Source organism: Tenrec ecaudatus, chromosome 16 (assembly GCF_050624435.1).
Source record: "Tenrec ecaudatus isolate mTenEca1 chromosome 16, mTenEca1.hap1, whole genome shotgun sequence".
NCBI classification, from domain to species: domain Eukaryota; kingdom Metazoa; phylum Chordata; class Mammalia; order Afrosoricida; family Tenrecidae; genus Tenrec; species Tenrec ecaudatus.
In genome coordinates, this window is record NC_134545.1 from 88,764,482 (window position 1) to 88,786,972 (window position 22,491).

Genomic DNA, 22,491 nt, shown 5'->3' on the forward strand with positions numbered 1-22,491 from the left:
CCAGATTATCTTTGAAATTCTAAACTAGAAACACACAGTTTTTAAGAAGGCAGCTGGATTTATAATGAAAAAAAAATCATCATGAAGAAAAGAGTTGAAGGGGCCTGGTATGTGTGGGTGGGCATGGGGGACACAGGAAAGAGTCTTATTAGCTGATTAAACCGACCAGGTTCATATAGGAAAGAATATAGCGTGATTAACCACTTGGATGTCTTGGAAGTCATATTGCCTGGACTCTGGTACCAGTTCCACTCTTTACTAGTTATGTGAATTTTGGCACATTTCTTAACCTCTCAATGCCCCTCCCCTTTCCTCATCGGTATCATGGAGATAAAAATAGTATTTAAACAGTGTTGTTTGGAGGATTATGTGAAATATGCTTATAAAGGGATAGCAGAATGCTTGGGACTCAATAATATTCCATAGGCATTAGCTAGCTATAAAGCATTATGCAGATTTAGTAACTAATTAGATATAGAGCACGAAGGAGGAAGAATCAAGGCTGGCTGTAAGGAGGAGGAAAATGGCACCCAGAAATTTAACCTTTAAATGTGTAAAGCAACATGCATGGCTACCCCTCTGGAAATATGAAGCAGAGCAGTTTCTTACTTACCCGTAGATGGTGGTTCTTCAGTCTTATTAAGCACAGTCACCTTCAAAGTCTCTCCACTGATCATTAAAAGATAGCCCTCTTCACAGCCAACATACAGGTCACTCGTTGGAGTCCAGCAATGCATTGTTGGGTGAAGCAAAGGATGCAGATCATCCTTTGGCTTAAAGGAAAGATGAAAAGTCTTGTGTTAAGACAATCACTATAGCTCAGTATTAGAGACATTGGAACCCCAATTTTTAAAAGGAAGCAAATGTACATGGATATTCTTCGGTCCCACCATTTGCCAAGTCCTAATTGAACTTCCAGGAGTCCTGAAGGCCAACAGGTGGAAAAGACCAGTCCTTGTCAAGGGAGAGAGAAGGATGAGGTTGCTCTCATAGAGACAGATGTCCAGCCTCCCAAACCCTAGCGGGCAGTTCTCCTGTCCCACAGGGATCTATCAACTAAACGGCAGTGTGTTTGGTTTGAGTAAGTAAATGACCACCTTACTCCATTTCTCTGCATTCTCATTCACCAAGAAAACATTCAGGCTTCTTCTTTTTCTTTTTTTTTTTTCAGGCTTCTTCTATGGAGACAGTCATCAAAGTGTTGAGTAGTAATTTCTTGATGTGCTTCTATAGTAACTTCATCTGAGAACATTATTGCCTAACTGAAATCACCTTTTTCTAATTCTTATTATTGTTGTTGGAAACTAACTTGTACTCTACAAAAGAATCCAAGTCATTTCCACTGTTCCGTTACCTCCTTTTACAATCACTTAGACCAATGTTTGGATCTGATGGATAAGGCATCTGGAGGGTAAAATGACCCTGTGTGAGGAAGGCTTTCACCAAGCTTTCTCCAACCTACCTATAGAATCTACGGTAGCCTCGAATGTGAGCTCTCTTGAGCTGCTATGGAGAGGTCAGACCAGAGCCTCTGCTTAACTAAGGGCCCCAGCAAAGCATTCTTTGGCTGATTTTGGTGGACTAACTCAGCTCACAGGCAATGCCATGACTTTGATTCCTTGGACCACTCCAAGGGAGATGCATAACATCTATGGCTGTACCTAGAAAAAACTGGATCAGGGGCTTGAAACTAATAGGGGCCAGGAATATAAGGCAAATATTTCTGAAAAGGACTAGATGTAAGTGTTTGGGGTCATATAGTTCTCTGTTGCATTTTGATGTTGTTTTTAGAAAGAACTCTTTAAAAATAGAAAAATAATCCTTAGCTTGGGGCCATATAAATGTAGGCCATGATTTGGCTTATATATCATTTTTGAAACAACATCCAAAACAACCATAAATATGTTGCAGGTATAAATGTAAATATGTGTGTACATATAGAACTTTTCAATCGGCATAATGCATTGGACAAATCTGCTGCACAAGACCTCCTTAAGGTGTTAAAGAGCAATAACATCACTTTGAGGACTAAGGTCCACCTGACCCATGATGCCATGGTATTTGTAATGGCTTTATAGACATTGGAAAGCAAGACGATGAATAAGGAAGACTGAAGAAGAAATGAATTTGAATCATGTTGTGCAAAGAATATTGAAAGGACCATAGATCTCCAGAAGAACACCCAAATCTGTCTCAGAGGAATTAGAGCCGGTGCTGCTGAAAACCGTAGCTGGTGAGACTGTCTGATGTACTTTAGACAGGTTATCGGAAGAGACCAGTCTTTAGAAAAAGACATCGTGCTTGGTAAAGTAGAGGAACAGCACAAAGGGAGAAGATGCTTGACATGATGGATTTACACTGTGGCTGCAACAACAGATTCAAAGATAACAATTGTGAAGATGGTGTGGGCAAGGGCAGAGTTGGTTCCATTGCATGTATTCCTATCTGTGTGATTGTGTGAGTGCGCACCACACACACGGCGTGCAGTTACAGATGCTTCTTAGACATAACCTAGCACTTTCTAGGCTTGGATTTCTGGGTTTTGAGATAAGGACATCTCAGTCAACTGGCCATGTTCTACATCCTAGCTTGAGCAATAAGGTCAAGGGCCTTGAAAGCTTGGCGTGACCACTGAAGACACAGCTATGGGTTTCTAATCCTCAGGAGAGAAGAGAAAGAAGGAAACCAGAACACAAAGAAGAAATCAGTGTGCAGGACAAAGTCTACATAAGCCTTGGCCTCATCTACACTGCCAACAGAAAAATTAGATGGGGCCATCTAATCAGGGCCAACAGAAAAATTAGATGGGGCCGTCTAATCAGGGCCAACAGAAAAATTAGATGGGGCCATCTAATCAGGGCCAACAGAAAAATTAGATGGGGCCATCTAATCAGGGCCGCACAAGATGGCTAGAGTGGAAAAACAAAATGTGGAACAGAAGCTCAAATTCCTAAAAGCGGCAGCAGCAGCAGCAACAACAACAACAACAAACAAACAAACAACAAGTCTAACTGAACTGGTTGAGACAGTCCCCCTAAGCCACAGCTCTGAGATATTCTTCGAATCTTGAACTAAAACTGACCCTTGAGGTCACCTGGTAGCCAAATAACAAATTAGCTCAAAAAAGAATCAAAGCCAACAGAAGAACTATGTCCTTTAAAAAATTTGCCTCTATGAGAAGAAACTGCCAATAATGACCTGACCAGGGCGTATCGTGTCTGCATGCCACTGCTGGCCGCTCTCACCACGACCACAGAGGGCACCTTTTGTTTGGCATCCAGGTACTTTGACCCCCGGGCCACCAGGTATCCTTCATTTAGCAAAGGTTTTCTGAGTCAAGGCAAAGCAGGTATGGGTCTGCAGAATAAGTATTTCCGCTAAATTATCAACTGATATGAGTTCGATGCATAATTGATATTGTCTCAATAAATAGTTACTGAATATTTTTTATATACCAGGCATTGTGCCAAGTCCTGAGCGATCCCACTCCTCAACAGGATAATCACCTATTTATGGGAGAATCAGTATCAACAAATATCAGAAAGCATTTGTAGTTCAGAGTTGAGGGGTGCTTGTGTGTTATGGGAGAATCGTGAATAAGGAACACGTGGTTCAGCTCAGTGTAGAGGAAGAAGGAGAAAGGTGGTGTGTCCTTTGGTCTGAATCTCAAAATGTGACTAAGAGAGCAGAGAACCCACACAATAAGTTTCTCGAGTGCATAGACTGACTTCAATTGTATCACGGGTCTATTTCATACTCCCATAAACTTACTTAGAAAATTAATCATTGAATGACAACTGGCCAACCAGCGAACTAAAAATAGGGTAAAACTACCCCAAGGGGTTAAACTCTGCTGATGATTGCCATGTTTGTGGTGGTTGGCTAAGCTGTGACTCAGAAGAAAAAGAATTATTCAACAAACAGCCATTATTCTTTAAAATCCTCCTGAGTTATCTTGATGACATCTAACCTTCGAAGGGACACAGCCAGAATGCTTCTTAGAAGCTCCAGCAATGAGGCTTTATCTCATGTACTTTGCATGATATGCTGTCCGGATAAACCGGTCCCTGGAGAAGGATATCATGCTTGATACAGTGGAAAGTCACAGAGAAAGAGGAAGATGGTCAATGAGCTGGATTGACGCAATGGCTTCCAAAAATGGGTTCAAACATAACAATGTGAGGTTGGCATAGACTGAGGAGTGTTTTATTCTGTTGTGCATAAGGGTGCTATGACCAGGACTGACAGCGACACCTATCAAACCGCAACCACCACCACCTGAGGCTATAAAGGGGCAGGTTCTGTCTGTTGTAGAAGCGGGCACCAGACTCACTACATTGACTTGATGCTGGTTCATAGAGACACTGTAGGATACAGTAGTATTGCCCCCTGTGAATTTCCAAGACTTTAAGTCTTTAAGGGAGTAGAAATCCCAGTCTTGCTCCTGAGGAGTGGCCAGTGGTTTCAAACTGCTGACTTCGTGGTTAGCAGTCCGACTCGTAACTACTACACCACCACACACATTTTAAAAACCGCATTTCTGATTCTCACAATACCCAAGAATCTGGAAGTGAGGATGTGCACTTGGGGCTTTCCTGGCCTTTGTATGTGAAACTGGAATGATATGTGAGCTTTCTCATTTTAAGATGAACCTAAGCATATGCTTTTACTACTTTCATCAACAAATACAGTCTTATCATTTAAAAATGAATATCAGATGATGTGTATAAATAATATTTCTCAGCTATGAACATTCGGCGAGTTTTAAAAGGGAAGGGCCAATAGCGTTTTACAGTATTTGTGGATAGCATTGTCTCCCTCGTCCAGGCCTCTGGGATCCTACATGAAACATTTTGATCCCTTGGAGATTAAGCATGAAAAATCTGAGTCCCACTTCATTGTTTTAGGAAATGTAAGCACCTATGTTTTAGAACACCTAACTTTAGAATGCTGTAGTTAACCGCCAGTGAGTCGATCCCAACTTACGATAACGCCAAGTAGAGTTTTCTATTTGGAAACTTTGGCGTTGTGTGTGTGTTTTTATTTTTAAGTTGGTGGAAAAATTAAACTAGTGATTGAGTTCATTTTCCTGAGTCAAGTGCCTGCCCAGATATACTCTGCCTTTGATTTCCCCCATACACTGCTAGCAGTACTCTAAATAAGTATCATGTGACTCCATCCCGTTTAACAGCCTATAATCTACCTTGAATGTTATTTACAGAACAGGTGGGGAGGGGGGAGGTTAACGTTTGACATTTGGTAAAAGTCTGAATTTACAAATTTATATGGCTATGATGCTGTAGCTTCAATGGTGCTTTCTTTGCTGTCGGGACCCAGGTAATGAGACACGACATTCAGGGGAAGACACATTATTGAGACATTTGAGATCTGCACTTGGCTCTGCCTTTCCTCATTGCACTGACGTTAATGAAGAGCTCCATCCGTCTTCATCACATCATTTAACCAAGAAAAGGAAAGTAATGAACTACCGGGAACATTTCTAACACGAAGGGAAAATGTAGGACTGTTTTGACTTCCTTTATAATTTAGAGATGTTCAACTACAGCACTAAGTATTTTAAAAATTGGCCACTCCACACGCAAGTTGTTGTTTTTGTTTGTTTGTTTTTAAGGGTGGTAGTGGTAATTGCAGAGCATTTTGTTACAGGGCTAGACTGATTGGCCAGAATGTTCCATGCTTCATGTAGGGCTCGACAAATTGATGCAAAATGTGAATGATCGGGGTTCCTGTAGAAAGTACTGCATAGAAACAATAAAGATGGAGATGGTTGGAGATGTCTCAAAAACGAAAGACATCCTGTTGGCACAGTGATTTAGCATTTGGCTTCTGACAGAGAGGTGGACAGTTTGACATCAGCAGCTGCCCCACGGTAGAAAGACGTGGCAGTCAGCTTCTGTAAAGATCCCCACTTTCTCCTGAGGAGCTGCTGGTGGTTTTGAACCATCCATCTTTTCTATTGTTTTAACATTAACAACTTTATTGACACATAATTCACATATACAATTCAATAGTTTAAGCATATTAAAAGGACTTGTATAAACATCACCACAGTCAATTTTGCACATTTTCTCCCTTTTTTGGACGTGTTATTATTAGCTTCCCATTTCTCACCAACCTCCCCTCCCACAACCCCAAGAAATGATTAATCCAGTTACTGTCTCTATAGACTTACCTAGCCTAGGTTTCATATAAAAAGAAAAAATTAACAAACCAAAACCAGAACAATGAACTAACATTTTGAAAAACCTCAGTTGCAAAGAGAGCAAAGAGCAGCAAAGAGCATCACAAATGTATACTGAGTCAAACAGGAGAACACATGATAAGTTGTTACATTTTAACCTAACTAAATCTACCTTGGTTCCCTTTCCCGCGCACTCTATCTGACAGCAAGGGTCTTCATATGCCTGGTCAACGTCAGAGGAAATTCACTGGAGGCTTATCTCAAGTGGGGACCCTGCAAAAGGGATTCGGCTGCAGGATTTTGTTTTTCCACTGGCAATCACTGCCGTCTGTAAACTGGGTGCTCTGAATTTACTCTCTAATGCCATTCCCTCCTCTGGTCGTGGATCTTATGGTTTATAGTCTTTGGATCACATAGGCTGGTTTGCTTCTTCTGTGTAGACTTAGCAGTCACCTCACTTACATGGCTGCTCATTTTAAGATAAGCTTTTCAGATCCCAGATGTTATTTTTTCTGCTAGCCTGGCACCGTCTGACACCCTTTCTCTGCTGTTCCTCTCTCTCGCGCGCGCTCTCTCTCAGCTTCCACTTCCCCACCTGTGAGGATGACTTGACTATCTAATGTCTTAGGTCTTTCATTCTCCTTTCTAAAACCAGGTCCACTTTGCCGGTCTCTGCCCTTCATAGCTCTTGTACATTCCTCACCCTGACCACCAGCAAGGAGGTGCTGTTGAGTCTGCTTCGCATAGTGGTCCCATGGACATCAGACCAACACATGACCTGGTCCTGCTCCAGCCTCACAATCGTTGCTCTGCCTGAGCCTGTGGTTGTAACTGCTGTGTCAGTCACTTCAGTGAGTGTTTTCCTTGTGGGGCTGACCCTCTGCTTTACCAACTGTGATGGTCTCTCCTGATGACATGTCCCAAGGATGTGACATGAAGTTTCGCTAGCCTCACTTCTGTAGAGTATTTTGTCTGTATTTCTTCCTATATAGATTTGTCCATTCGTCTGGTGGTTCGTGATACAATTAATATTATTTGCTGACACCATAATTCAAAGACACCAGTTCTTCTTTTTTTGTCTTCCTTAGTCATTCTCCAGATTGAGTCTCCTGCACCCCAGGCCATTGAAAATGCCGTGCCTTGGGTCAGGTGTACCGTAGTCTTCAATGCGGTAACCTTACTTTTGAACACTTTTAAGAGGCCCTTAAAATTTTTTTTAAAGGCCCTTTGTAGTATCTTTGCAGAAGACAAGACATTGTGTGATCGCTAGACGGCTGTTTCCATGGGGGCTGGTTATGGATCCGAGTGCCATAGAATCCTCGACAGCGTCCATCTTTTCTTCATGTTGCTTACTGGTCCGGTTGTGAGGATTTGTGTTCAGATGTAATTCATCTTCATCAATAAATGATTTACATCTTCTCCATGTTTGCAAGAAGATGCTGTCATCTGCATAGCTCAGCGGGTTCGTGAGCCTTCTCCCAATGCAGATGCTGCGCTTTTTGGATAGCGGCCAGCTCCTGAGGTTATAAGCCCGGCATACGCGTTGAATATGTGTGCCTTGTGAGGATGCAGCTCTGATGGACACCTTTCCTGATTTTAAGCCGCACAGTTTCTCCTTGTTCTGTTAAACATGGGACCGCTCTGTGGTCTAGGTGCAGTTCTTACCTGAGGCGAATTAAAAAGTGGGTGTGACCAAAGTGGAGATGCACACCTGGGCTCCCTGTGTCTATTAGCAGTGTCGTCACCATCCCAGTCATGCAAGCTCAAAACTCCAGAGCCTACTCTTCACCGTCTCCATCTGTGGTAAAAATCAGCCGAATCCCTCTCTCCTGCCTGCTCCATGGATGAGGTCGAGTGAGATGATACCCCCTCAACCTCAGGCTATTAGGAAGACAGGAAGAGGTGCCAGGTAATTACCCTGAAAGTCTCTGCTTCTTCACCCACTAGCCCAGCGATAGCAGATATGGGGAGCACTGGTCCATAGATGAGATCCTTGGGCTTTGAGTGGGAGAAAATGATGTCTTTTTCAATCAGAATGGCCCCATCTTCTGTTGGTAGTTTTACTGACCTGTGGGAGAGACATCAGAAGAATAAAATTAGCAAATAGTAATCATTGGTGCCAGGAGCCCTGGTGGGACTGTGGGTTAGGCTGCTCAGAGAAAGACTGGTGGTTCAAACCCACCAGCTGCACCATGGGAGAAAGATGAGATTGTCTGCTTCTGTCTCGGAAGCCTGACATCGAGTTGCTAGAGGAGGAAGGCTTACTAACAATCTGTGATGTGTAGATGACACAACCTTGCTTACTGAAAGCAGGGAGGATCTGAAGTGCTTCCTGATGAAGACCAGGGACTGCAGACTTCAGCATGGATCACAACTCAATGTAAAAAACAAAAAATCAAAAGCATCACCATTGATTGTTCACATCATGATAAATGGAGAAATGGTCAACGCTGACAAGGAATTTTGTCCTGTTTGGCTCCACAATCAATGCTCACGGAAGCAGCAGTAAAGAGATCAAAAGACGTGGTACATTAGGTCAATCTGCTGCACAAGACCTCTTTAGAGTGTGGAAAAGCAAGGATGCTACTTTGAGGACTAAGGTGTCCCTGACCCGAGACTTGGTATTTTCCATGGCCTCGTCTGCACGTGAAAGAAGTTGGGCATTGAATAAAGCATCAAGGCATTTGACTTGTGGTGCTGGGGAAGAAGATTGACAGTGCCATGGACTGCTAAAAGAGCAAGCCAATGGGTCTTGGAAGAAGTAAGGCCAGATTAGAGGCAAGAATGGACATACTTGGGACATGTTTTCAGGAGAGACCAGCTCCTTGAGAGGGACATCATGCTTGGTTTAGTGGGGCAGCGAAAAAGAGGACGGCCCTCAAGGAGATAGAGTGACATGGTGGCTGCAAAAATGGCTCAGGCAAAGGGACAATGGTGAGGCTGGCGCAGGACCGGGCAGTGTTTCCTTCTGTTGTGTACGGGGTCTCTGTGGGCTGGAACCGACTAGATGGCACCGAACAACAACATCATGCGTTGGCTGTGATCATGATTGAGGCAACCACTGCATCTGGGTGGATTGGGTGGGTGGGGTGGTGACAGAAGAGACTCCAGATAAGAGCGAAAGGTTAGATGTTAAAAGATCACAAGAGAACAAGCAATGCACCGTTATAAATTAAGAACCCAGGGATTTTCAAATCCTCAAAGTTACTACTAGAGTAACTATTTAGAGGGAGGATTATGAACTCAAATGGAACAGGGTCTGGCAGGTAACAGGCAGCCAGGTGGCAGAGAACTCCTAAAGGAGGCAAGTGCTACACAGCTCTAGAAAGAAGGTGTATTAACATATGAGAATTCTGCTCCCCAAATTTCACAAGAACTTCATGAGAGATCACTGACATTTTCAATGTTGACAGCTGCTTTTAAAAATCTGCTGGCTAGACTGGAGGACCGGGACCTAGAGAAGAGAGGAAGAAGAGCGGTACACTAGATAAGCTATCAAAATGATGTCCACACCAGTTATCCTGTTGAAAGAGGGGGCAGATAGCTCCCGGGGAATCCCCCAGCTCATGAATAACATCAGCGCCTGCCAGGTGATCGCTGAGGCTGTGCGGACCACCCTGGGGCCTCGGGGCATGGACAAGCTCATCGCAGATGGGCGAGGTGAAGCGACAATTTCGAATGATGGAGCCAATTCTGAAACTCCTCGAGGTTGTCCATCCTGCAGCAAAGACTTTAGTAGACATTGCCAAGTCCCAAGACGCTGAGGTTGGCCACGGCACCACCTCAGTGACCCTCCTGGCCGCGGAGTTTCTCAAGCAGGTGAAACCGTATGTGGAGGAAGGTTTGCACCCCCAGATCATCATCCGAGCTTTCCGCACTGCCACCCAATTGGCTATTAGCAAGTTCAAAGAGATCGTGTGACCATGTAGAGAGAAGAGACTGTAGAGCAGAGGAAGCTGCTGGGGACGTGTGCCAAGACCGTGCTGAGCTCCAGGCTGAGCTCCCAGCAGAAAGCTTTGTTCACGAAGATGGTGGTTGAGGCTGGGATGGTGCTCCATGACCCGCTGCAGCTCAAGATGATTGGCATCACCAAAGTACAAGGCGGAGCCCTGGAGCAGTCCCAGCTGGTCGCTGGCGTTGTGTTCAAGAAGTACGAGAGACCAGTGCAAACGCTCTGTCCACAGAAGTGCTGGCCAGCTGCCAGGTCTTCCAGGAGACCCAGATTGGAGGGAGAGGTACAGTTTCTTCAAGGCCTGCCCCAAGGCCAACACCTGCACGATCATCCTCCGCAGCGGGCCTGAGCAGTTTATGGGGGAGACAGAGCGCTCCCTGCATGACGCCATCATGATTGTCAGGCGCGCCATCAAGGAGGATTCGGTGGTGGCTGGCGGTGGGGCCCTTGGGATGGAGCTTTCCAAGAACCTCTGGGATTACGCCAGCACCGTGCCCGGGAAGCAGCAGCTGCTGGTTGGGGCCTATGCCAAGGCCTTGGAGATCATCCCACGCCAGCTGTGCGACAACGCGGGCTGCGATGGCACCTGCATCCTCAACAAGCGGTGCGCGCGGCGTACCCAGGGAGGCATGCGGTACGGGGTGGACACCAACAACGAGGCCATTGTGGACAACTTCGAGGCCTTCGTGTGGGAGCCAGCGATGGTGCCCGTCAATGCCCTGACGGCATCTCGGAGGCTGCGTGCCTCATCGTGTCTGTAGATGAAACCATCATTAACCTTTGCTCCACTGTGGACGTGGGACCACCCGGGGCTGAGGCCGGGGCGGGGTGGCCCCCATTGAAAGATGGCCGGCTCAGCACGCGATTGCTGACAGCTGGCTGGAAGGTAGTGATTGGCCCACTGTGTGCTCACTGGGAGTTATTGAAATAAACTTATCTTTACAAATTAAAAAAAAATCTGTTGGCTAGAGTCAGCTACCATCACAATCTGTGAGAGCAAGCATTTATCTTCAAACTTACTATTCACTGACTTGTAACCCACAATATTAGAGAATGCATTGAGCCATGCATTAAATTTAGACACAGTTTGATTTAAACAGATACCTCGAAGGACTCCACCCTCTGCAGCTGCCCCTTTGTTTTTAGATAAAGTGCAATGTCTGAGTCCCAACAGGCCTTATTCCGAGGCACCAGAAAGGCTCCACGCCATAGGAACACTAACTGTTCTCGCTGGACAATCGGCATGCCCTGCACCGGCAAGAGCGATCCAGATTTGGAACATTCAACCAGGGTGACAGAAAGCTCTGGGAGGGGCTTGGAATTTAAATAAGAGCCGCTGGGAAATTCAGTCACCAAGCACCCTTCTGAAATCCAAGCACTCCGATGTAATGATATAAATAGAAGTTATAACTCAAGATAGCGTGCATATAAAGCCACATAAGTCACCAGATGACCCCAGTTACGTTACATCACACACGTTACTGTTTTGCGGTGGGGAAGAAAGCCTCTTACTTTGATGAGAAGTGATGCACCTGGTTACTTCGCTCAATGGTCCACACGGTCACTGCGTTGGAACTTGACACACACAGCTGGTGCCAGTTCATAGGGTTGAAAGTCATCTGGTTCACATCCACACCAGGCTGGGACTGCTTGCACAGAATGACCTGGGCGTCCCAGTTCCTTAGAAGAACACAGTAGTCGATCAAAAACACAATCGGATTTTATCTCTTATCTTGTGAACTATAATTGTCTAGTAACAATAGACACACACGAAGGCTTAAATAATTTTAATTTATATCATATGCAAATGGCACAACCTTGCTTGCTGAAAGTGAAGAAATCTCGAAGCATGCACTGGGGAAGATCAAGGATCGCAGACTTCAGTGTGGCTTAAAACTCAATACAAAGAAGACCAAAATCCGCACAACTGGACCAGCAGGTGGTAATATCATGATACATGGAGAGAAGAAGTTGGCAAGGAGTTTGCTTTGCTTAGATCCACAATCAGTGCTCATAGACACAGCAATTAAGAGCTTAAACAAGACTTTACATTGGGTCAGTCTGCTACACAAGACCTCGTAAAAGTGTTGAAAAGCAAGGGTGTTACTTTGAGAACTGAGGTGCGCCTGACCAAGACTGGTGCTTTCCATTGCCTCAGATGCAGGTGAAAGTTGGACATCGAAGAAGGAAGACGGAGTAAGAATTGATGCATTTGAGTTATAATGCTTATGAGGAATATTAAAAGTCCCATGGACTGTCAAAACAACAAACAAATCTATCTTGGCCCCACTGAATTCTTCTTTTTTTAATTAATTTATTTTTTTGTTACTTTTATTGTTGTCCCACTGAATTCTTCTTCTAGCTCTGTCTCGTCTAGGACCATTCCCTGTCAAGTCACGAGGCTGAAGCCCACACCCAGTTTATATCCAGACCTCGAGGAATCATCAGGTTTGCTCCCAAAGCTTGTGAACGTGAGGCGCTTCCTAGTTCTGTTCATATTCCCTCATCAGTTCTAGAAGACCACCTCCCCCCACCCCTGCCCTCGCTCCTCAGCACAGGTCTTTCTGGTCCTCCCCACAGCAGTGCAAACTGTGGAAAAGATGTAGCTCAGGGATCATCTGCTCTGCCCTCCCCTGATCTCTTCATCCCTGCATCCCACCCTCCCACCACCACCATCTCTCCCTTCCCAGGGGCTGATTATTCAGTAGCAAGTGCTTACTTACTAATCTGTACTGGAGAGTTTCACGTTTTTCAACACATCAAAGATGTGCTTCTTATTAATCTGGGCAATCTTACACCACTGCCTCCAACCCAAACTTCCTAAATCCAAGTAGTTATGAATGTTAGGAGATGCTGGCAAAAATGGGGAGAGGGGTGCAGTGGAGGAGACGAGACAATGTCTGCCCGTAGTTCTGGCTCAGTCTATCCAAGATGCCCCTTTGGAGCCTTATACTTCTCCCCCTCTAGATTGTAAACGTACCTCAGGAGAGGTACATTTAATACCCCGCACCTAGTAGTGGATGACGATGGAGTCAATTAAATCCACTGAGCAAAGTCAAATGCCTATAGGCACCAGGGGCCAAACCTAACCCATTGCTGTTGGGTCAAAGTTCAAGTACAGGAATGCAAGTTCCTGAATGTAGAACCTAGGGCAGGGAGTGGCAAACTCTTTCCAGAAAGTGCTATAGAGTGAGCACAGAGATCACTTGGTCTTTGTGTGTGGTGGTGTGAACAGGGCTATATACAACGGGTAAGCAAATGACTACATCTACGTTCTCATAAAACTTTATTTTACAAAAGCAAGCAGCGGGCCGGACTTGACCTGTGGCCCACAGTGCACCAGCTGCTCGAGGTGGCAGTAGCCATTGTGGGTGTCTGAGACGAGCAGTTGCCACTGGGCCACAGTAGACTGTTGCCTTGCCAGGAGGGGAAACAAGCAAATAGATGGTTTGTGACATTTCCCCCAATTTTAAACATGTGCAGTGGCCTGTACAAGACACATCTGTAGCCTAGAATCGGTCTAACAATCGTTCATTCTGATCCTCTGACTTTAGACACTGGGCAGACTTTCACTCAAAACATTCGTAGGAATACCCTATTGAGGAAACACTGTTGTGCACCTTGTACCGAGGCGGGAGCTGAGGTTCATCCTCTGCCAAGCTGCACGTACAGCTGGTAACTCAAGGAGCCAGGATTCAGACCTAAATAATGTGCTTAAAAGTCTGACATCTTTCCATGTCACCGTTTTTAACATTCACAGCCCACACTTGGGCTTGATGAGCAGAATCTTCTGCCAGGGGGACTCTCAGAACCTCTTCTGCCCTGGTCTTCTCTCCCCAGCAGCATCCTACTGACAGCACGCATCGTGTGCATGCCTTGGCACAGCTGAGGATGCATGAATAGGAACAAAATCTTCTCCAGAGCTCATACCTTCCCCGACGACACCTGTTCTCTCCCGTGCTCATTCTAATGACGAGTGGGAAAGTCAATTTTTTAAAATGCTGATGTCCGTAAGCAGGCGAAGAATAAGCAAACTGGTATGTTCCGACCACGGAACAGAAGGGAGCAAACAATTCATAGACACAGCAGCACACTGAAATCTCAGGACAAGTGCGCCGCATAGAAGAAACCAGACAGAAGAAGGTATGCACTTGTGTGCCTCCATCTGAGTAACCAAACCCGGAGTCGTCTGGAGTAAGGGCAATAGCCCCGTGGCTGCCTGGGCCCAGCAGAAGGCAGTGTTGATGGGCAGGAAGAGTGAGGGCATGGGTGTCTAGACCAGCGGTGCTCCACCTTCCTCAGGCCGCACCCTTTCCTACAGTTCCTCATGTGGTGGTGACCCCCCAACCATCAAATTATTTTTGTTGCTATTTCATAACTGTTATTTTGCTACTGTTATGAATTGGGCGACCCTGTAAAAGAGTTGTTTGACCCCCAAAGGGGTCACGGCCCACAGGTTGAGAACCGCTGGTAGAGGCAGTAAGGACGGATGAAAAGGAATCAAGAATACTTTGGGGACAATGGATGTGCCTATCATCTTGACTGTGGTGGTGGTTTCATGAATATATAGATAGAGATAGATAGATATCTCAAAACTTACCGAAATGTCTACTTTCTGTAGGAGCCATTTATTATATTAACTGTATCTCAGTAAAGCTTAAGAACATCTCTGCACAAACAAAATCTGGAGATGTTTTGTCTAGTTGTGTAAGAAGCATCCTTAATCACTTCTGAGCTCTTTTGTACTTCCCCTTCAGAGAACAAATTTTCTCCCTCAAAACAACAACAAAACCCAACTCCCTTCCTTCGAGTTGATGCCGACTCACACCGGGCCTATAGGACCAACTAGAACTGCCCCCTGAGTTTCTGTGACTATAACCTCTTACTCGAGTAGAAAGCCCAGTCATTCTCCAGTTGAGTGGCCTTGTAGCTAGGAGCCCAACCACTAGGCCACCAGGGCTCCCCAGTTTTCTCCCCGGAGGGGTTTATAGTATGGGCAGGAGACAGAGTGTACCTTTGACGCTGGCCACTTGAGAATAACCAGCAAAGCCCAGAGATGGGGCTTATCCCCAGGTATTTCCTATACGGCGGAACGTATCATCTTTTAGATGTCTCTAAAAAAAATTATAGGGATCCCTGGTGTGCCACTATTACAATACACAGTTGCTAAACCAAAGTTGGGTGGTTTGAATCCACCAGCACCTCGCGGAAGAAAGCTGTGGTGAAGATCTACAACCTTGAGAACCCCACGGTGCCCTCTGCTCTGACCGATTGCGTCGCGGTGGATCAGAAGTAACTCCAAGGCGGTGGATTTCATGGTTGGACTTTAGGAATGAACCTTCAATTAAGTTCAGCATTTGTGGAAAACGTGCAAGCAATTCATTCAAAGGTAGCACTTTTTTTTAAAGATGAAACAATGTCTGTATAAATACATTCTTCGCTGGACATAGGAGAGATTATATAACACATTGATAAAAATGAAAACACGGCAATGAATGAAGCTGGCATATTCTGCCCCCTAGTTGCCAAATCGCATGCCTAATCCTGACACCTACATTAAGGTCCCAATGAGGACTTGTATTCCTCCCTCTCCTCCATGTCTCATACTTTCATGTGGGTTTTCTTCTATAAAGTCCAGGAGGAGGAGGTGAAAATGCAGCCTAGATGCTACCACTTACCAGAGGGCCAGTTCATAGTCCGGGAGGGAGGAGTAGCTAGCCAGGTACGTGCCACAGTAGCTGAAGCTAAGTAACGTGTAGTCCAGAAGCACGGTGCCTGAAACAGAAACCCAGGAGAAGGAGGCCATTACCTTGTTGGGAGGAAGTAAAGTCCTGCAGGGCACCCTCCTGTTCTAGCACTTTCCCTGTGACACGCAAGGCTGTAGCCCTCGGAATCAAAAAGCTAAGAGCAAAGTGAAGGTCAATTTTCAGGAAATAATTGGAGTGAGAGAAAACCACGAGGTCTTCATTTCTAGACTTCAGCATAGATTCTATGCCATAGGACCATAGTACTTGGAATCTTTCATGTCCTGGCCTGATTCTAATGGTTCCAGAGCAATGAAATAGTCCGTCAATATAAGAAACATTTTAATTAGAAAATTTTCTCATGGAATTTAAAACATCTTGAATTGTAGCAATTCTAGGTTAGTCCCTTATTCCTATATATATCTTACGTCTTATCACTAAGCTCTTGGGGCTACTTAATACGATCTCTTCTCATTGGTACCCATAGTAGAGGAAACGCAACATCACTTTGAAAGCTTAGCAACACTGTATTTAACCTGCATCCTGGGGCTGCTAAGATGGGAAAGTGTCTGCCTGTGCATCCCTGGACACCGGCTCTGGTTTTGCTTCTCCTCGAATCTTCTCTTTTTCCCCAGTGGTGTCCTTTTGCCTTCTTTTATGACTGGTTTTGATGGAGCCCTGCTGGCCCGATCTGGTAAGCACTGGGCTGCTAACCACAAGGTTGGCAGTCAAACCTATCAGCCCGTCCACGGGCTGACTTTATCTGTAAAGGCTCGTAACCCTGAATTAGAATCAACTTGGTGGCACCGAGTTTGGTCTGGGATGTCTGCTTTTGAGGCTTCCTCGTTTGGTTGGGATCATTTTTCTGTCTTTCCTGCCCGCTTTCTACCCTTTTTACTGTAACCCTAAAGTTGAGGGTAAGTGACACAAAGGAAGACCCTCAGTAAGATGGACACAGTTGCGGCTAAAACTTAGCAACCAAGAGGACGGTGCAGCATCTGGCAGGGTCTCATCGGTGGCCCCTAGGTCCCTGAGGGCGGAGCTGACTTGGTGGCATCTAACATCTTTCAATGGAAAGATGAAATCTTTTCTTTGGGCTACAAGTCTTAATAGAATGATTTGTCTATCTTTAATCTACAGAAATTCCTCCCCATAATGAGAGATTATGAATTCCATTTTTAAATTTGTTTCAAATTTAAAATACATATAGTTTTTAAAGAAAAAAATTTAAGCACAGAAGAAAAATATTCTTTGTAGTCCCCCTACCAAAATTTTTCATGGTATTTTCTTCTGGGTTTTTGTTTTTGAAAATATATACATACATATACACATGTTTTCTTTAGATGGAACTTGGTTTTTGTAGACATAATATGTAAAGTAGTATGAATATAATGTAGTATTTGTTGATGATATTATTGAGTATAAAATCCATTTTAAAAGAAAGAATTCAAATATTATACATAGCGGCACATCCTATTGTCTTTTATCTTCTATTGAGCATTTAATCATCCTCTTAATCTCTCAAAAATGTGATTTTAATGTTTGCATAATGCCTCTGAATGGGTTACTTTAACTTATTTAAACACCTAACTAGAGATGTAGGTTGTTTTCAACATTTTCCTAGTATAAATAACAGTGCTTTCATATACTGAGCACATGAATCTTTGACCACATGCCTATTTCTGATTATTTTCTTAGGACTGAATTCTTTAAAATGTTTTAAAAAAAAAAAACCACAGGTGTACTGGTCAAATACAATCTATATTTTCTGGCCGAAAGAATCATGTTATATTCCATCGTCACCAAGGGAGTGCATCACCAACTTTACCACCCTCTGCTTAGCACTCAGGACCTTCCAGAGAAACTTCATCCTGATGGGGGGCAGGAAATAGCAGCTTAATTTAAATTGCATTTGTTGTTGGTAATATTGAGGTGGCATTTTTGAAAGACAGTTTTAGTCATTTGCAGTTGTGTGATTTTTTTTCAAAAGTTTTTAAACTGCGGGTTGCATGGAGTCCCACAACTGAGTGTGTGTGTGTCAGGAAGGGGGGGGGGGTTCCTCAAAAACTTTGACATCAAGAAGAGGTTTCCTAACTCGAAATGATTAAAAGTTAATTGAAAATCAAACGTGTCATGAATCTGATGTGCTTCTTGCCCATGCTGCAAAAATCATTCTCAGGCACAAATGGTCGAGAGTGGGAAAAGTGTAGGCTGCCCAGCTCTGGGCAAGTCTCCTTTCCCATGGCTCTGCCAGCTGCTTCTCTGCCTTGATGTTTCCTAAGTGCCCTGAAAATATTGACTCCCCATAATTATCCCAAATATGCTTCCTAGCTTATTTTTTTCTTTTAGAGTTTCAAGTTCCTAAGTTTTAAATGTTTAGATCATCGAATATCTCGATCTTTTAATTTGAAAGTTCCTTTCTGCCTGTAAAAATTCTTTCAATATTCTATCTTCTTTTCCTCTGTTTTTGCTTTTCTTGTCTCTATTTAACTCATCTTTTCCCCTGATAAACCTAACATGACAATCTGATGAATTCACCCATATCGTCAGTTTTCCTCATGCTGTTGTTGGGTAATCCATACTCTCCTCACCTTGGGAGGGTGGGAAGGGGAGTTTCCTTTCCCACGGAATAAGTTTCGATCTATTCTATCGCCAGGCTTCAACTTCTGCACTCAGTTTGTGACCCCCGAGCCAATACGACACTTTCATTAGTCACCGCCATGATGTTAAAAGCCCCTTGCCCTGCCCTTGCATAGTGACTGCGTTTTCAACTGCTCTCCTAGATGCCCTGTTTCGTTTGCGTTTACTTTCTGTGGTTTCAGTAAACATTTACAGAACACATGTGTTTGCCATCCAACAAGTTCTGTGTTTTCAGGGGACCTTGGGAATCCTTTTATTTAAGTACGCCCTGTTCTCAGTACTATTTCTTCTAAGATTAAAAAACAAATCTCACTACCATTGAGTCAATTCTCAATGGCGCATCCACCCAAGTGGACTGGGAGGGACTGCCCCCGTGGGTTTCTGTGCCTGTGAATCTTCACAGGAGCACAAAGCCTCATCGTTCTCCCCGAGTGACGGCTGGGGTCTCCCTGCTGACCAACACGGACCCCACTGTGACGCCAGGGCTCCTTCTCTTCTCAAGGAGTTTCTAAATGTCTCAAGCTGCTCATTGCGTACTTCTTTTGAAAGCATCATGTTCTTGAGCATCATTTTGTTCATTCTAGTAGGTTCTACTTTGTACTTCACTTGAATTTTTGGTGGACCATGTTCACTGTCTTTCCCATAACTACACACACACACACATATATATGTAGTTTCGTATTCTGTTGATACTAAATAATAGTGATAATAATCTATATGATTGATTAGTTAGTCCTAATTCGATCATGAATGTCTTTAGAGTTCATTATCCAATAGGAATGTGGTCTTCGGGTTCGGGTACAGGTCAGTTGCTTGGACAGGCTAACTGAGCAATCAGGGGAAACATTAGGGTCAAGTATCTAAGGGTAGGACTTAGACTGCATTTCTAACAAGCTTCCGGGTAGTGACAGTTTTTGGATAAGCAGATCAAGCTTTGAACTCCAGCCCACTTAATTAAATCCCCATTGCTGATTTGAGTTCTTTCTATAAAATGTGTAATTAAAAAAAATCTTCATTTATATTACAGTGGTTCTCAACCTTCCTAATGCCGTGACCCTTTAACACAGTTCATGTTGTGGTGACCCCCCCCCCCACAACCATAAAAATTATTTTCGTTGATACTTTATAAAATTATTTTCGTTGCTACTGTAATTTTGCTACTATTATGGATCAGCGACCCCTGTGAAAGGGTCGTTCAATCCTCAAAGAGGTAGCGACCCACCCACAGGTTGAGAACCGCTGATTTATAAGAACTAGATTTCATCACATTATACAAGAAAGCCCTTCAGTACGGCAAGAGAAGAGTCTGGAAGGATACCTTTTAATTTGGTCTTTCTTGTCAATCCAGGAAACTTGTATATGTGGATGGCAGGTTTATGTTTCCGATCTGAAAAAGCTATAAGCTCATAGGGAATGTTTGTTGCCATGACGCCCACAATTCCGGTCATACACTGGAGAACTGTCTTTTCCTTAGTTTCCATATTAACGAATATGATATAATTCCCGGAAGGGTAACAAATGGTTTCATTGTTCACAAATTGAACATTCTGCTTAGGGTATCCTTGTACCCACCTTTTTTGGGGGGGAAAAAGATGCCACCATTAGCATAATACATTTCAGATACTTGTTTTGTTTTTTAACAAAGCAAAAATGAAGTTGTTCTAGTAATCTTGCCCACTTTCTTTCCAAAATAACCTGCGAGATAAAAGAACACACAGTCCACAAGTAAATGTGGTGAAGAAAGCTGATGGTGCCCGCCTATCAAAAGAGATAGCGTCTGGGCTCTCAAAGGCTTTAAGGTAAACAAGCGGCCATCTAGCTCTGAAGCAATAAAGCCCACATGGAAGTAGCACACCAACCTGTGTGATCATGAGGTGTTGATGGGATCAGGTATCAAAGACCCAGAACAAAAAAATCATATTGATGCAAATGAGGGGGAGTGCAGAGTGAAGACCTAAAGCCCATTTGTAGGCAACTGGACATCTCCTTACAGAAGGGTTGTGGGAAGGAGACGAGGCAGTCAGCGTGGGGTGTAGCAATGATGAAACATACAACTTTCCTCTAGTTCCTAAATGCTTCCTCCCCATCCACTATCACAATCCCAATTCTATCTTACAAATCCCTGGTTAGACCAGAGGATGTACACTGGTACAGATAGGAACTGGAAACACAGAGAATCCAGGATGGATGATCCCTTCAGGACCAGTGACGAGAGTGGTGATACCGAGAGAGTGGAGGGAGGGCGGGATGGAGAGGAGGAACTGATTATAAGAATCTACCTATAACCTCCTCCCTGGGGGATGGACAACAGAAAAGTGGGTGAAGGGAGACGTCAGACAGTGCAAGATATGATAAAATAATAATTTATAAATTATCAAGGGTTCATGAGGGAGGGGGGAGTGAGGAAGGAGGGGGGGAAATGAGGAACTGATGCCAGGGGCTTATGTGGGGAGCAAGTGTTTTGAGAATGATGAGGACAAATGTGCTTTACACAATTGATGTATGGATGGATTGTGATGAGTTGTATAAACCCCAATAAAATGATTTTAAAAACATAGAGAACACAAAAATCCCACATCATAGACCAATAAATAACTTTACTATAGGCCTAAAAAAGAAAAAAAAAAAAAAAAGAACACACAGTCCTGGCGGTGAGATCAGTTTGAGTTCACAAGCATTCCGAGTGTACCTGGAAACCTAAAGTTACATTACACCTCAAGAGGCTGCTTCAGACCACTTTTTAAGCAATGTCTGAGGACAGTCTGACAACGTCTCCGAAGGATTGCCGGGATCATGGATACTGGAAGGAAAGATGAAAACCAACCAACATAAAAGGGCCTGGTCCTAACAGAGAACAGGATCCATCCAAATTCTATTTTGACTTTAAAAAGACATTGAGGGGGAAAGAGACAGACAGCCTTAGTGTGGAAGCGTGTTTGGTGGTTGGGAGTAGGAAAATCGCATCTTTTAAAAATGAAGTTAAAAAAAAGCCAAAAAAGTGAAGAGCATGCAGTCATACTTAGTTGTGAAAAAAAAATGTGCAAAACCAAAAGTGAATGAAGACATGACAGAGGAGAGCGGGTAGAACACAGAAGGAACCTAGTTTTAAGTACCAGGACGTGTGGGGTGTGTGCGCTAGCAGGAAGAAGAGTCTGAGATGCAGCAAGATTCTACTTTTATTTAAAGACGACAGGTGGTGGGGAAAGCAAGGGGCGCAGACTGGTGGAGGTGAGGGACAGCACAGCAGGACTGGCGGAGGATGCTAGAATGGAATGGAGGCAACAACTCAAGATAGAACGTGGGAGGAAAGAAATACTACTTCATATCTCTTACACAATTTATGCTTTTCAAGGCCCCTTTAAAAGCAAGTGAAACCCAAGCACACAGATGGGAGGCAGAAGGAAGGGGATGGCAGCCCTAACGGTGGGGGAATTACTGCGGGCAGCGAGGCAGGGATGGAATAAGGGCCATAACCTGGGATGGGGGTGGGGGAGGAGAAAGAGGGGCGGATCATGTTAGGGAATTCTGAGCAGGAAAGCGTGGAAACGCAGGTGGATGGAGAGGAGTGTTGGGTCAGCGAGTGGGGATCGAGGACTCAGACAGGTGCACAAAATGCCAACCACTTTGGACTGGGGTCTCGGAATAACGGGAGGGGGCACCGGGGAGGCGGGACCACAAGGAAAGAATCTGCGGGAAGGCGTTTCAGTAGGAGCTGCAGACAAGGTCGAAGTAGAGGAGCGGGCAGTTCAAGGTCTGGGGCAGAGAAGCGGCTAGGGTAACGGTCAGAAGGCTTTCCGAGGGAGCCCATGGATGCCACACCTCACGGACAGGGCTGAGCTGACCCCGTGGGGATGGGTGTCTTCTCGCTCGTGGGGATGCGCCATCACCCGCACTTCTTTTCGCGGGGCCGCCTGTGGCAAAGGCGAGACCTCGGTTCCGGGCTGCAACCGTTG

At 44.5% G+C, this 22,491-nt stretch overlaps 1 protein-coding gene and 1 pseudogene across 1 annotated transcript in view; one reads left to right on the forward strand and one right to left on the reverse strand.

Moving 5' to 3' along the window:
- The window catches only part of CFAP43 (cilia and flagella associated protein 43), a 107,289-nt gene extending 84,867 nt beyond the window's left edge, over positions 1-22,422 (reverse strand). The window contains exons 1-6 of the mRNA XM_075533460.1: positions 22,358-22,422; positions 19,857-20,110; positions 15,833-15,929; positions 11,667-11,834; positions 8,120-8,270; positions 610-773 (exon numbers count right to left, since the gene is read on the reverse strand). Of these exons, the coding sequence (XP_075389575.1) occupies positions 610-773; positions 8,120-8,270; positions 11,667-11,834; positions 15,833-15,929; positions 19,857-20,110; positions 22,358-22,422 (899 nt within the window). The remainder of the gene's footprint in view (positions 1-609; positions 774-8,119; positions 8,271-11,666; positions 11,835-15,832; positions 15,930-19,856; positions 20,111-22,357) is intronic.
- On the forward strand, positions 9,703-11,085 carry LOC142429556 (T-complex protein 1 subunit eta pseudogene; annotated as a pseudogene).
- Positions 22,423-22,491: the final 69 nt, after the last annotated feature.